The 14,736-nt window shown below is 42.3% G+C and overlaps 1 protein-coding gene across 1 annotated transcript in view; it reads right to left on the reverse strand.

Annotated features, from left to right (window-relative positions):
• Positions 1–11,779, reverse strand: part of cacna1aa (calcium channel, voltage-dependent, P/Q type, alpha 1A subunit, a) — a 64,750-nt gene extending 52,971 nt beyond the window's left edge. The window contains exons 1-8 of the mRNA XM_061846547.1: positions 11,687–11,779; positions 10,955–11,094; positions 4,897–4,988; positions 3,431–3,583; positions 3,098–3,285; positions 1,368–1,471; positions 1,122–1,237; positions 406–450 (exon numbers count right to left, since the gene is read on the reverse strand). Coding sequence (XP_061702531.1) covers positions 406–450; positions 1,122–1,237; positions 1,368–1,471; positions 3,098–3,285; positions 3,431–3,583; positions 4,897–4,988; positions 10,955–11,094; positions 11,687–11,779 — 931 coding nt within the window. The remainder of the gene's footprint in view (positions 1–405; positions 451–1,121; positions 1,238–1,367; positions 1,472–3,097; positions 3,286–3,430; positions 3,584–4,896; positions 4,989–10,954; positions 11,095–11,686) is intronic.
• Positions 11,780–14,736: the final 2,957 nt, after the last annotated feature.

Genomic DNA, 14,736 nt, shown 5'->3' on the forward strand with positions numbered 1-14,736 from the left:
ATCTCTCTGGAGTTGGACTTAATTAGAGAAAAAAATGTGTGCTGGGAACCTTTTTTTTTTTTTAAAGATCAATGGTAAGTTCATGATATTGCGACTACTGCACAGCATGAACAGAAATGTACCAAAAAACCCAATGAGCTGCAATGATTGCGACAAAAATACTACACTTCTCACAACCACCAAGGGATTATATTTGCATGATGTGCAGATTGCTATGATATGCCGTGATGTGTCACCACTATAACAGTCCTTTATGAATTTCTTTGTTTGGCATTTTACCTCCATAACAGTGTCAGCTTCTCATAGCATTCCAACGTCTTTTTCTGCGGTAGCTTGTGACATTTAGTAGTAATTTCTACAAGAAGACGGACAGCCACATAGAAGAACTGCTGAAAGAATTCCTACCGTCATAATCATTTTCATTTTCATCATCTGCCAAGAGAACCTCTTCTGCAAAAAAAGAAACATACACTTTTCATGCATGTATTTTACAATACAGGCAAATAAATACATTTATATTACATAGAATGGCCAAAAGTCCTTAGAGTAGTGTTGTAATATTTAAAAAAAAAAAGTAAACAGTTTCTTGACAGCTCACTTTGATTCAGTCGGTCTTTTCAATTGCCAGTGCCCCTGAGAATACATTTTGGGTCGCACCTTTGATTTCACCCCGTCTTTTATTTTAATACGCGACTTATTTTGATGTGGCTTGTCTATTCAAAGAAGATCAAAGCTCTGTCCTCAATTTGCACTGCACAAGCCTCCTTCATCTTCTCCCTGCATCTGTCCTGCACACCCTACCCGCCGTGCTGTACGCTAACAAGACGGCGGGCGAAAGTTAACCGCAGGGTTAATATTGGAAGGAATGAAGTCAGAAAAATCTAAATACACCTCAGAATAAAACGGTGACAATCTAATGTTCAAAAACTAAAAGCCGTGGGTCACGAGCAAACCCAGTTGTTCGGTGCGTTCATGAAAAAATATGTTTTGCGTGGGCGAAGCTCCTGTAAAGGACGGTAAATATATACTCCCCATACGCCCTAAAAAATAAGCTCAATAGTTGAAATATTTCAAATGATTGTTGTGTATATGAAGAGTTACAACCCAGTGCATAGATTTACCAGCTTTGCAGATCCACTCCAAGTAACCGTTGAGTTCCCTTTCAATCTGCTGCTGCCTCCTCAACTTCAGGAACTCACTTCTGTTTTCCACTCGCTCCCTCTCCTTGGCAAACTCCCTGTGAGGATATACATGCAAATAAAATACTCCAGTCTGAAATTTGGGACGTGAACAACAATCTATACAATACGGTACTGTATATCATTTTATATATGGAGTTTTAACACGCTTGTCTCATAGTTCCTTACCCTGACAGCACACCCAGCACCAAGTTGAGCATAAAGAAGGAGCCGATGATAATAAGGGGGATGAAATACATCCAGTTCCATGCGCTCCCTGAGGCATCGTTGCTCTGGAAACACATACATACGCACACCATCAGTGGTGGTGCTAAGACGATGTCACTTTCGTCGCGGTTACCTTCATAAAGGAAGGTATGTTTTTTTTTTTTTTTGGAGGGTGGGGGCAAGAAGGTCCCGTCATCCTAATACACTTTTGATGTGGGTCAGAATTAAGATGTGTGTTTGGAAATTTTTTTCCCAACTTTTTACATTGTGAAAGTGCCATTTTGTTTTTATTTTTTTTTATTTTCCCGCAGTATTGTTGAATCATTAGAACTTAATGAATACATTCAAGTACTGTATATGAAGGAGGCAGATATGTGAAGGAGTATAATTTAGTAACAATCATAATCAGAAATGTTGAGCCACAGCGAAGGTTCTTGCGCCCTGAAAATTAAACTCAAGCCTCAACGTTTGTTTTTTTTATTTTTTTTTTGCTTGAGTGAGACGGTTCGAAGCATGTGACGACAAACTCAAAGAAACGTAATCTTCTTTGTCATTCATGTATCATTTTTGTAAAATGTCTAAAGGAGATAATTCCATATTGTTTTCTTTCTTTATTTGCTGACTTCCGCAAGCCTCAGTGGAAAAAAAAAAACAATTCTCCTACCATCCTCCTGCATCCTGTTTAGTCATCCGTTATTTCCTGCAATCTTTTCTACTTCAATTCCCACCATCTTTCCTTCCTTTCTTGTGATCTTTCAAAGCCCTTGTCACTCTTGCTGATCAACATCCCCATCCTGATCCCACCTCTAGTCCTGCTCCCTTCTTCCCCACGATGGGTGATTGCCGTAATAGCCCCCCTGCCTTGCCGCGTCTCATCCTTTCCTTCTGCCTACTCGGAAACTGGCATGGCTGCTGTGTACCCAATGTACCGCAAACCCCTTTTTTTTTTCTTTTCTACCATTAAACTTTTATCACTTCTCTCACCAGCAGCTGCAAGAATAACTCCGGCTGAACAGGCCCTTTTAAATATAGAGCAGCACCGGGAATGAGGGACACAGGGAGAGACATCGAGCGAAAGGGACGGCACGGTATGAGAGACTGGAAATTGGTTGCGTATCAAAAAGGAAAAAAATAGCACGGGTATTATATCTTAGAAGAATGTATGAAAAGTGTATTTCTTACCTAGTGTTTGCTTTGTGTTAATAACCGTCCCAAATTTTGCAACAGTACACAGTAACAAAGTATGAGAGGTGTGTATAATGTGCCAAAAACAAATCACACATAAATTTGACAGAAATGCATCCATCCATCCATTTTCTTTGCCGCTTATAGTCATGAGGGTTGCGGGTAGTGCTGGAGCCTATCCCGGCTGTCAATGGCCAGGAGGCGGGGTACACCCTGAACTGGTTGCCAGCCGATCGCAGGGCACATGGAGACAAACAGCCGCACTCACAATCACACTTAGGGGCAATTTAGAGTGTTCAATTAATGTTGCATGTTTTTGGGATGTGGGAGGAAACCGGAGTACCCGGAAAAAACTCACGCAGGCACGGATAGAACATGCAAACTCCCCACAGGCGGGGCCGGGATCAAACCCGGATCCTCAGAACTGTTAGGCCAATGCTTTACCAGCTGAACCACCGTGCCGCCGACAGAAATACAGTATTCATATTTGTCTGTTTAGCACTCACATAGTACAGCAGTTCAGTCCAGCCCTCCATTGTGATACACTGGAAGACGGTGAGGATAGCAAAAAGGATGTTGTCAAACTGGGTGATGCCGTAGTTTGGACCGAGCCAGTACTTTCGACACGTGGTACCCTCTGGACACAATCGCGACGGAGGCTCCGTCCCACATGGGAACTCTTCTCGGATCTCGCCTGGATTAATGCAGAAGATGAGAGGTGTCTCACGACAACATGACACTATGATTTACTTCTTTATATTAATTCAGTGGATGATTATCATAATGCCTGGACATAAGAGCGATCCAAATCCTCCACCCACGCTATTCATGTACCGTACCTGTGTGATTGTCAAAGCAGGTTTTGTGGAATTTGCCCATGTAAAACTCCAAGCCGATGATGGCGAACATGAGAATGGCGAAGAAAAGCAGGAGGCCAATTTGGAGCAGAGGAATCATGGCCTTCATGATGGATTTGAGCACCACCTGTAGGCCTGAAAGGCAGAGCGTACAAACCACAAGTGCGTACGTATTTCGGCAACTTCCGCTGACATAAAACAGTATTGCAGAAATAAAGTTCTTGACCAAATAATTGGAATTTCCAATATTACCACCTCAGTAGATTTGTTCAAAAGGCCATCTGCCGCTGAATTGGATTTTCAAATGTTTTCATTTAGTATTATGATTCGACTGTTTCATCCTGGGTTTAACAACCCTTCGTAGCTTTGCAAGACCCTGCTGAGGAAGTGCAATGCTGGGTCCAACATTTTGGAACATTCAAAGACACCTGACATGATTACCAAATCCATTTCAGCACATTTCATATACTGTAAAGAGAATTTGTAGGATTTTACCAGGCTCTATGCTGGTGGTTTGAAATACGATATGATAATAACGATGCATCCGCACTCACAATCAATGCTTAATTTTGTTACTTTTGCTGTGATGCTAACATTTTATGGAACAATAAAAAATACTGTTTCCGTCTAATGAAAAGCATATACCTCTAATATCTATGACACATGTGTCAAACTCAAGGCCCGGGGGCCACATGTGGCCTGCCACACGATTTTATGTGACCCGTGAAAGGAAATCATCTATGTCAACTTCTGTGATTCTTGCTCAGATCTGTACCAAAATTTAAAATTGTTATATCATAAATCATAATCTTGAGGTATTGCATGCATTTTTATGTTGCCAAACATCAATAATAGTTGAAAAAGCCATTACGCTTGATTTCTGATTCGAAAAGTAATTCATAAATTTCACGTCTCAATATGATGAGGCGATAAACGATTTTTATGGTTTCACAGTCATAACGGCCCTCTGAGGAAAACCGGATCTCCAATGTGGCCCGCGACCAAAATGAGTCTGACACCCCTGATCTAAGCTCTCAGTTTTTGTTCTAAAAAGTACATAAACACACACACAAACATTTTTATTTTTCAGTGAAATTTGTTTTGAAACTGGTGCAGCGTGACATGTATGTTGAGGTCAGTAGTGGAGATCTAGGGTAAAAATAGCTGTGCAGCGCTGCTGGAACACGACTGCTGCAATAATGGTACAATTAAAAAAAAAAAAAAAAGCAGAGTGCACAGGAGAACCACTTTAGCTGGGTGCATCATGCAGAGCAACAAAGAAGCTGGATAAAACCTTGATTCAAAACGCTCCACTGAGCTATTTTTAAACCTCCAAATAGAACTTTCATCTCACAGCTGGATTTGATATTTTGTCAGTTTTGGGACAAGAAACTGTAACAGAAAAAAAGAAATTAATGCAACACGGTTCTTTTAAATGGCAGACTTACTGGGAATACCAGACACCAGTTTGAGGGGCCTCAAGACTCGAACAGCTCTCAGGGTCCGCAGGTCAAAATCTGAGCCCACGGTGGACAGAATCCTAACAGGAATGGGACATATGGAAACTGGCAATCAATATTTAAGTTTGTCAGGCTTGTTGTACTTTCCTTTCTATATGCATTCCACAAATATTTCTCCAGAAACTTAAAAACACACTTTGGGTCATGACAATGAACTACAGGCACATTGCATGTAAATCCTGCAGAAGCTGAGTTGATCAATATCGCTGACAAGTCAGGCCGGACGGCGAGGTGTATTAGGGCGAGGGAGGGGTGGGTTGAGGGGTGAGTGATTCGTACGGCGTGACGGAAGGGCTATAAATTTAAAAAAAAATGGAGAAAGATGGAGTGATGGGGAAGAGGCGGGGAGAGGGACGACAAAGCAAAGGAAAGAAATGTCATATGATGGAAATGAGAGACGCTGACTTTTACATTTCAGTCTATTTTTACTTTTTATTCTTAGCGCTTTAAAAGAGTTTCCAGACCGAGGAGAAATTGATGTGGCGTTAGAGAATGAAGGCCGATTCAAGAATGGTACACAAGTTGGTGAGTGTGCATGTGCGTGTGTGGAGAGTCTAAAGATGCTCCCCTGTGCCGCCAGACCTCCAGTCAGTCTCTCGTCTGACGCACAGAGTGAATCATCCCTCCTTCCCACTTCTCCCTTTCGCTCATTCTTTTTTCATTCTGTCACTTTGACACATTTCCACTTTCCTCTGTTCCAGTGACACAGCAGAGCCTTAATTACTGCAGGCTTCAAAACAGACTGCTCTCCTTGGAAACAGCATGTAAGATACAGGATATAGTATTCAATAATTCAAGGAATTTAATTGTCATAACAATGTACATTTACATATGATATGCCACTGTATTTGATACCCAAGGTCCTACATTAGCTGAATGGGTCTCAAGTCTTGTGAAATCTAAAAAGAAATTAGATGAGAGAAGATCAAAAGATAAAAATAGTTGCAGTTATGAATGTGCGTAAAGGTGCAAATGCTTCCAGAAAGAAGCTGTTGTTCAGCTTGGTGGTCCTGCACCGGATGCTGTGTAGCCCCTTGCTCGCGGAGCGGAAGTAAGAAAGGGTGTTGAGTCTGTGATGATGCAGGGAGCTGTCTTTCAGCACCTGTTGGTTAAAATGTCTGTACTGGTGGGGAGGCTGCCCGTAACAATATCCTCAGCAGGTTTTATAATATTTGACCTCCACTTTGTCTTTTGGACCTGGGCCTGTAGAGTGATGGTCTTGAAGTCCGAGGTGAAACCCAAGAAGCGCAGGAAGACGTAGACATTCTTGCTCTTCTGGTGTCATCAGTGGAGTGGTTCTTCCTGTAAGTCAGTGGAATTACCTTCTCGAAGTACTTAAGGACTCTTGGAAGTCAGGTCTACTGGCCGATAGCCATTCAGACACATTGGTGCCCCTGAGATGCCGCTTTCAACAGTTCTTTATGGTGACAGGAGCCCTACTGGTGACACATCACTCGTGGTGGCTATAGAGCCCTTGGAATGCCACTGTGTGACATTAACTCATCACAGGAGGCTGTTGTGAACCTGAAAGCATCCTGGTCCAGTCATAGGGCAAGTACTCTCACCACTATGTACACACTGACTGATTAAAAAGTGCATCATTGTACCTTAAAATGTCCTCCAACGTATTGGTTTTGTACCCTTCATACTTGAATTTTCCTCCTACTGCACCCCTAAACTAAAACGTTGAGGCAGGTGGACTTGAAAAATCGATCCCCCCAACCCCCAAGGAAGGAAGAGGATTTACACTTTCTGGGGGGGTGGGGGGCGACCTTATTTTAGTGCGTTTTATAACTTTAAGTCAAAATCATCCATTGATTTTTCTGTATGTAGCCTTAGCAAGAAAACGTTTGGACACCCCTCCCTTAAACGGTTGTAGAGAGCAAACTTTATGATGAAAATGAAGGAAAAAAAATGACTGATATAATAAAATCTCAAACGATTTGAAAATCTTAATCCCAGTGGCGCGGTCACCTCACTAAAACACATGCACATATCGAAAAAGGGACACAGTATAGAAGTCAATGGCATTTTTTAAAATGAAATTTAAAAATTGTAATCGAGGAGTCAGAGTACATGCTTAACATTCTTAGTGGGAAACCATAATTTATAATTATTAATTGTTTTTTTTGTGCACACCAAAATAGGGTCGATGGAGTGAAGTTACTTTCCGAAGAGATTCATTGAGGGGTGGTCAGGGAAATGTAATGACACATGAACCCCAGTGGGTTTGATACTGTAGCGGCACAAAGGAGCAGCTGCCTTGCAAGCACTGGCATCCCATAATTTAAGAGCTTGTCACTCACAACACAGAATGTTGGACAGTAAAGTCAGATGGCGAAGTGAGAATTTGACTTTCAGATTGCGCTAAAGCAGCTAGCATTTTCTCCTGTCTGCTCCCAAAGTTGGCCACAATTTACATTTGTAACTAAAAATACTTTCCTTTTTTTCTTTCATATTTTTATCTAACTGATAAAAGAATAATGCCATTTAATAAGCAGCGCCTGCCATGACAAACACTGTCACGTCGATGAGGCACTTCCTCATTCACACCGTCTCCACGGTTACTCTGGCCTTTCTTATTCATAAGTGTTTCCATGGCAACAGCCACATTGGCTCATTGATAGAATCTCTGTATCACCTTGGTAACAGAGCCAAAGGAGGAGTCTGGGTGTTTTCCCCCTCTATCTTTTTTGTGCATCAACAACTTACAATATACTTAATATAGGCCTGCAATGTAAGACGCACACACACACACACACACACAGACACGGACACACACACGACAGCAGACACAACGGTGGTGGGATATCAAACATTTCGGGTGTGAATAATTTTCCCAAATGCGCTCTGGAAGGCAGGTCGTTAAATAAAAGCGGTGTAACAAATCGAAAACATCCGACGATGATCACAGGCAGTCTACGATACTTCTTGAAACGCACAAACAGTATGCGATGTAGCCATTTTGAGGAAGGACCCTCATTATTTTGATTAAGGTTAAGCACAATTGTGCTTCCCTCTTTCCCTACTCACGGGAATGTAACACATTATAAAAACATAATCTTACGTGCCCACTTGCCATCTGTGTTCCCGCTGACTTCAGCTAAATGAGGCTAATTAGTTGTGTCTACAAGGCTGACCAAATACACTTGCCGCTTATCTTTTTGCTGTTGTTATGACGGTCATTATCCAAAATGCTCTCTCACCACCCTAAAAGCAACGAGTATGGGTGAGAGGGACTGCAGTTCATTCCTTTTTCTCCTTACCGTCACTAAAAGGAAAAGGTTTCAATTGATTTTCACTTTTTTCTATGAATTAATTGGAAGATTACTTTCGTTCATTCATCAATTGTATGGTAAATGAGCTCAAGGTTGCAGAAATGCACTGTAAGAATGGTTGTAAAGTAAGTGGAATTGGACCAATAATCGATAGCGGGCATAAAAAACAACTATCTTATTCCAAGGCCCAAATCACTCAGACGATTCACGACAGCCCGTAGGTCAACACACACATAGACATACACACATTCGGGCACAGAAACGCAGTTGCACACAAATCAAACCACCATCCAATAAGGTTGTAGTGTGGACATCAAATCTAATTAAAGTCATGTTAAAGTGTGTTTGTCTTTGAATGTCTGCGAAGAGAGCGGCCGCGAGACCGCGAGAGGTGCCAAGGAAATGGAAAGGAACGTTTGAAGTGGAAATTGTACACGTTTGTCTGTGCACACCGGTCAGTGCGTTATCAAAGCTTGGGGCCAAAGATGGGCGGAAAGGCCAAGCGCCTTTCATGTTCAAAGCCGCTGTGCTGCTAAAAAAAAAAATACACACTTGTGGAGAGCCGCATGAAGGTGCAAACCTCGTGGGAACACAGTTCAGTGAGCATCAAAGCATTGATTCGACAAATACAGAAGACGCCCACATTTATCTATGCTACAGTAATGGATATAAATATGGTTAACAGTTAAACACTATATGGTGAATTTACTGTACATTTGGAATTTACAATAAATGATTGTATTCACATTCACAGCATGCCAGCATGTTAAAAATGTGGGATGCAACTCATTACACCTTTTGTCGTTTAAGTGAAGATTCAGTGTTTTATTGTCCGTAGAGCTCGTGCACCTACGTCATCAAATCACGTCACTGGCTGGAAGTGTCGGTCAAGCGAAGCATTCTTCAATGCTAGGTCGATTGGAGACGACGTGAAAATGCGTCCTATAGCACGACGCCCAGAGTTTTGTCCGATACTGATAAACATTTAGAAGGTGATAATAAACGAAGGTACGTTGAAAAGTGAGAGACACTTGGCATAGAGGACCCATATTTCATGCCGAAGTCGATGTTTTCGCTGATAAGAAATTGGACTATTACCCCACTTGCACTTATTTTGGACAAATGGATCTACACATATCTGGTGAGTAAGACGTCGAGATTTACACGGAAGAGTTTGAAAGCGTAGAAAGGTCTGGACGCTTACAAATACTTCGTTGCTGGATCTGTTCTCAACGGGGACATGGCTCGTGAACGCGGAAGTGTGTCTGGGTACACGTTAATCTTTGGCAAAATTCCTTGATCTTTTCAGCTAGTATTCAATATAAATACCAATATTTAAATAAATGACCCCTGATTTTACAAAAACTTGTGTTCATTAACTATGATTAGGGTAACAAAAAGAGGACAAGCGAATCAGCTCCTCCGTAGCGTTTCCCAAGAAGTACTTCCAATGCCACGTTGGCTCATTTGAGAACAATGCTTTAAAAAAAAAAAAAGACTGAGTCGGTTCCTCTGTAGCGTAGAGTGTTGCCGCCACACATTATCCTACGTAAACCTCTGTGTGACCGACGGTTTATTTTCTTTTTTTAAATATGCATTGGAATCGTTTGAGAACAATGCATATATATAAAAAAAAAAACGTCTGTCGGGGAGAGGTTGGCCGCAACACGATTCCGTGTATGTTGGAGACAACACCCTGTCTTTTTTTTTTTTTAACACATTGTTCTCAAATGAGCCAATTTGGCATTACAAATACTTCTTGGGAATTTGAGATTGAGAAGAATAATTCCTAACTGAAGTGTTCGTTGTCGTGTGTATTTAGTTGGGCACCATCCATCACGTTTAATTGCCGAAATCCATCGATCTTTTCTGGTCTTTTCAGCTGGTATTCCGTAGAATGATCTCTTTGAATTATATGTCTTGTCTGTTGTGACAACCAACCGTACAACGTTTCTCGGGCATTGTGTATATTCTGCTCCGGTTCAATGTCACCCACACTGTCGAGCAGCTCTTTTCGACCGGCAATATAGTGCGTATAATCGTGACGTTACGTGCACTAGCTCTATACATTTCAAGATTAACATTGATTAATTTATTCTAAGACAGTAACTTTCACACTTTGCTTACACTGGTAATAAATATAATTTTAAATACATAATAAAAAGCACATTTTCTGCATAAGTGCAATAGTAAACGTGAACTACTTGAGTAATTCAGAAATCATCATATGAATTCTTGATACATTTACACAATCGTAGTGGGGAACATCCTCATCATTACTCATCGTATGCAAATCACACATCATTTGAAATCGACACACACGCAAAAAAAATCCAGTAAAATGTGCAAGCCTTATGTGTGTTTTGAGTCCTGTTTGTTTGGCTTCGTGCAACCCACGTTCACCTGCTTCTCTTCTTCTCTGTTCCATCAGAGTCCCCTCACCATCCTCCTCCCCCCACTCTGCGTGCACGATATTGTTGGGGCATTTGTTCGCTACCCAGGCTGCTCGCTGCCTGCGGATCTGCTCTGTGATCTGACTGCTGCCTTGCTCAGGATGGGGCCATTCATTAGCAGAAAGGGCACTTACAGTAGCACACACAACATGCCATAAAAGACATGACAGAGGATCCTGACCTCATGTGTTTGTAACATCGTGCACATAATGTGTGTGTGACACATTTACAGTCGGTGCTCCGCTTGTCACTTACCCTGTGAGGACCACCACAAAGTCCATGACATTCCACCCATTCCTCAGGTACGAGTTCTTGTGGAATGCAAACCCCAGAGCCAGGATCTTTATACCAGATTCAAAACAGAAGATCCCAATGAAATACATCTCTGTAGCGTCCTGAAGGACAGAAAGAAGACATTAGCAAAGTTATGGTGAGAATATAAAACTGTTAAATTACCGTAATTCCCGGTCTACAGAGCGCACCTGGTTACAAGCCTCACCTACTACATTTGTAAAGGGAATACCATTTCGTACATACATACGACACAGCTGTGTAAAAACCGCAATTGCCCACATTGAAACACACATTGAAACACGAGATAGTTCCAAAGAAAGTACACAGAAAGAGTTTAACGCTAGCGCCTTGCTAACACTAGTGCTAACGCTAGCGTTAACGCTAACAGGGCCGGTTAAAATAAAACTTATCGGTGAATATCACTGAGATATGCCAGTAACACAGCAGCAACACGCTAGCACAGCGCTAACGCTAGCGCAGCGCTAACAGGGCCGATAAAAGTCACTTCCTCGGCACATATATTCTAATGGTCTCATTCTTACCTTTTCCGCTCGAATGCCCCCATGCCGTTAGAAAAAATGCACAAATCAGCCGCATCACTGCATAAACCGCAGGGTTGAAAGCGTGTGGAAAAAAAGTCACGGCTTGTAGGCCGGAAATTACGGTATACAATATCATTTGTACGTAACTTACCAGACGTCCGGACAGTGGGGTCTTGTCACCGTCGGGCAAGTGTTGTTCCAGGGCCAGGACGATGCAGTTGGCAATAATGGTGGCGAGAATCATCCACTCAAATGGAGTGGGCAAGGTCAGTTAAGGAAAGACAACAATGCCCTACATTCAATCAAAGTAGATTCTGATTCTGATTTGTAGATACATACGCGGTATACTGGATGTTTGAACCTGCATGTGTTAGCGTTCACATGTGGACTACAGACACATTATGTAGATATGTGTGTTTTCCCGAACCCGAGAAGCTGGTCCAGGTGTTAATTGTCTGGTCCGAGCTTATGATGTGTTTGACAGCCCTTAACGGGCACACATCACTGCGACGCTCACTCGGGGCTCCACCCAATTAGCTGCACTGGCCTGCAGTAAATGCTGCAAGTGCAAGTGCAAGTGTTTTGTGCGTGTGTGTGTGTGTGTTTGCGTCTGTTTGAGCAAGTTATAGCGAACTGGAGTGGGAAAACGGAAGTTATGGTGTGTTTGAAACCTTTTAGTATTATAATCTCCGTCTTTATTCTGCCAAGTATGCGCAGACACGCACACACACACATCCACAAACACAAACAGAAAATCCAGCACATGAATAAATGACTCTCACTTTGCCATAAACCTTCAATAATGAATTGCTTCCTGTGCCTTTCTTACAGCTAAATATAGCCGTGACTCAAAAGCAAGGAAAGAATTGAGAGTGAAGGAGATGAGATGCTTGCTCTATAACTTCTTTGTCTTGCTGTTTTACTTTTCCACTGTGTGTCAAGCGTGTTTGCGTGGAAGCATTTAAATGATAATGCGGATATTGGTAGGTCATCGGGATGTCTCACCGAGAAATGACAAGGAAGCCCCCTAAAATGTTCACGGTGACGCAAGCAAGCAGACATTTTTCTTAACGTCACTGCGCCTTTGTCATGTTGAGCCTCCTCTGCCTCAAAATCCCCAAACCACCTCCCTCCAGCTTTTCCTCATTTTGTCATCTTTTGCCTCTCATCTCATCTTCTTCTCACTCTACCTTTCTCTGGCTGCTTTTCTCGAGCCCATCAATCATGTCTATCATGCCATCTCCGTCCGATATCCAAAAGGAAAGAGGGAATGAAAACATGCAGCGTCAGCAAATGCAGCGGCAGCACCAAAAAGAGAGTAGAGGCGGGTATTAAGCGGGGAAAACGTACACAGAGCGAAATGAAAAAGAGAAAGAAAATGACCTGTGGGCACAGACGTGATTGAAAAGAGTGAGGGAGAATCATAAAAAAGGGAGGGAAGAAGTGAAGGGAGGAAAAGGTGGAGGGTAAGAAGACGAAGAGAGGAGCAAAAAGAATACTCAGATTTGGGAGAATGCAAGATAGAGGGGCGTGAGAGTATTGCGGTATTTTTTTTTTTCTCCTGAGCTTTGTGGAAAGTAGGTTAGTGGCGGAACACACACATGGACTGTAAAAAGGAGGATTTGGGGGGGGTATATGCAGGAGAGTGGGAGGGAAATGATACATTATGCTGCATATGACACCGTCCTACTGTTGTGCATGTAATCACTGCACGACTCCATCTTTAGGCACACTTCACACATTTCCGCAACGCCGCAAGAGCATATGTTGCAAAAAGCGCACGAGGCACAATTGGAAAGTGTTCATGCTGACGCTTCCCAGCGCAGCTTTTTTAAAAAAAGAAAAACAATATTTCTGATGACGTGTGCCCATACATTTCCCATAAAGGCATACATGATACTTAAGAGTCAGATTTTTTATTTTTTTTTAATCCTCATTCCTTATTAGGTTCGTTGATGTGCTGGCTGACACTTATCCCACCTGACTTTGGGCGAGATGCAGAGTGCACCCTGAACCGGTTGCCAGCCAATGGCACGGCCTCGTTATTTCAGTTGAAATATGTAAAACCATGGTGGCATGGTTTGCTAAATTAGTCATTACTGATCATATGACAGTCCATGACAGTTTGACCATTGCTATATTTCCTTGGTCCCAATGCTTAGAAGGTATCGATGTTTGTCAGAGCGCTGTTTGAAATCGAGGTGCAATCTTTAACAATGCCATTTCGAAACGTTGGCCTTCCTTTTCCGAAGTCTTTCCTTGGATGACTCGGAGGTTGCTTTGAAGCCATACTATTTAGCTTCCCCTTCATCCATAGCTTTCTCACAGTGGGCTCCAAGACTTTTTTTTTTTTTTTTTTGCAGAGAAATTCAGGCATTTAAAGCTACTTCACACTGAAGTTGTGGATCCGTTTTCTGATGAGCAGAAGCCGGAGAGCATCGTTGATATGTAAGGACTCTATGCTGTCTCAAATCTTCTTCATTTCCTTTCGGCTTGTCCTGTTATTGGTCTCCATAGCGTGTCATATTTTTCCATCAAAGCCTATCTCCTGCAACTTCCTCTCTAACACCAACTGCGCTCATGTCTTCCCTCACAACATCCATCAAACTTCTCTTTGGTCTTCCTCTCGCTCTTTTGCCTGGCAGCTCCATCCTCAGCACCTCACTCACTCTCTCGCCTCTGGAAATGTCCAAACCATCGAAGTCTGCTCTCTCGAACCTCCGTACAACTTTGCCTGTCCCTCTAATGAGCTCATTTCTAATCCTATCCAAGCTGCTCGCCCTGAGAGAGAACCTCAACATTTTCATTTCTGCCACCTCCAGTTCTGCTTCCAGTTCTCTGTTCAGTTCCACTGTCTCTAATCCATGCATCATGGCCTCACCACTGTTCTATAGACTTTGCCCGTGTGTGGTAAGGAAGTGAAGAAATGGGTCCAAACTGCTTGGACCCGTTTCTTCACTTCCTTACCACACTCATCATTGCTCTGGATTGTTGACCACAAGTATTTGAAATCATCCACCCTCGCCATCTCTATGCTGTCACAAATATTATCATGCTAACGGGCAACTGTTATGGACCTTCAGATTTTTATATAAAATGTATGCTATATGTGTTTAACAAATTCTGAATACAAGATTGTGTGTCAATGTTGGCTTGATTTGTCAAGGCTTTGACCCGTGAACATTTAAATGTGTTTGGAAA

The sequence above is a fragment of the Syngnathoides biaculeatus genome, chromosome 16, assembly GCF_019802595.1.
Source record: "Syngnathoides biaculeatus isolate LvHL_M chromosome 16, ASM1980259v1, whole genome shotgun sequence".
Classification (NCBI taxonomy): Eukaryota; Metazoa; Chordata; class Actinopteri; order Syngnathiformes; family Syngnathidae; genus Syngnathoides; species Syngnathoides biaculeatus.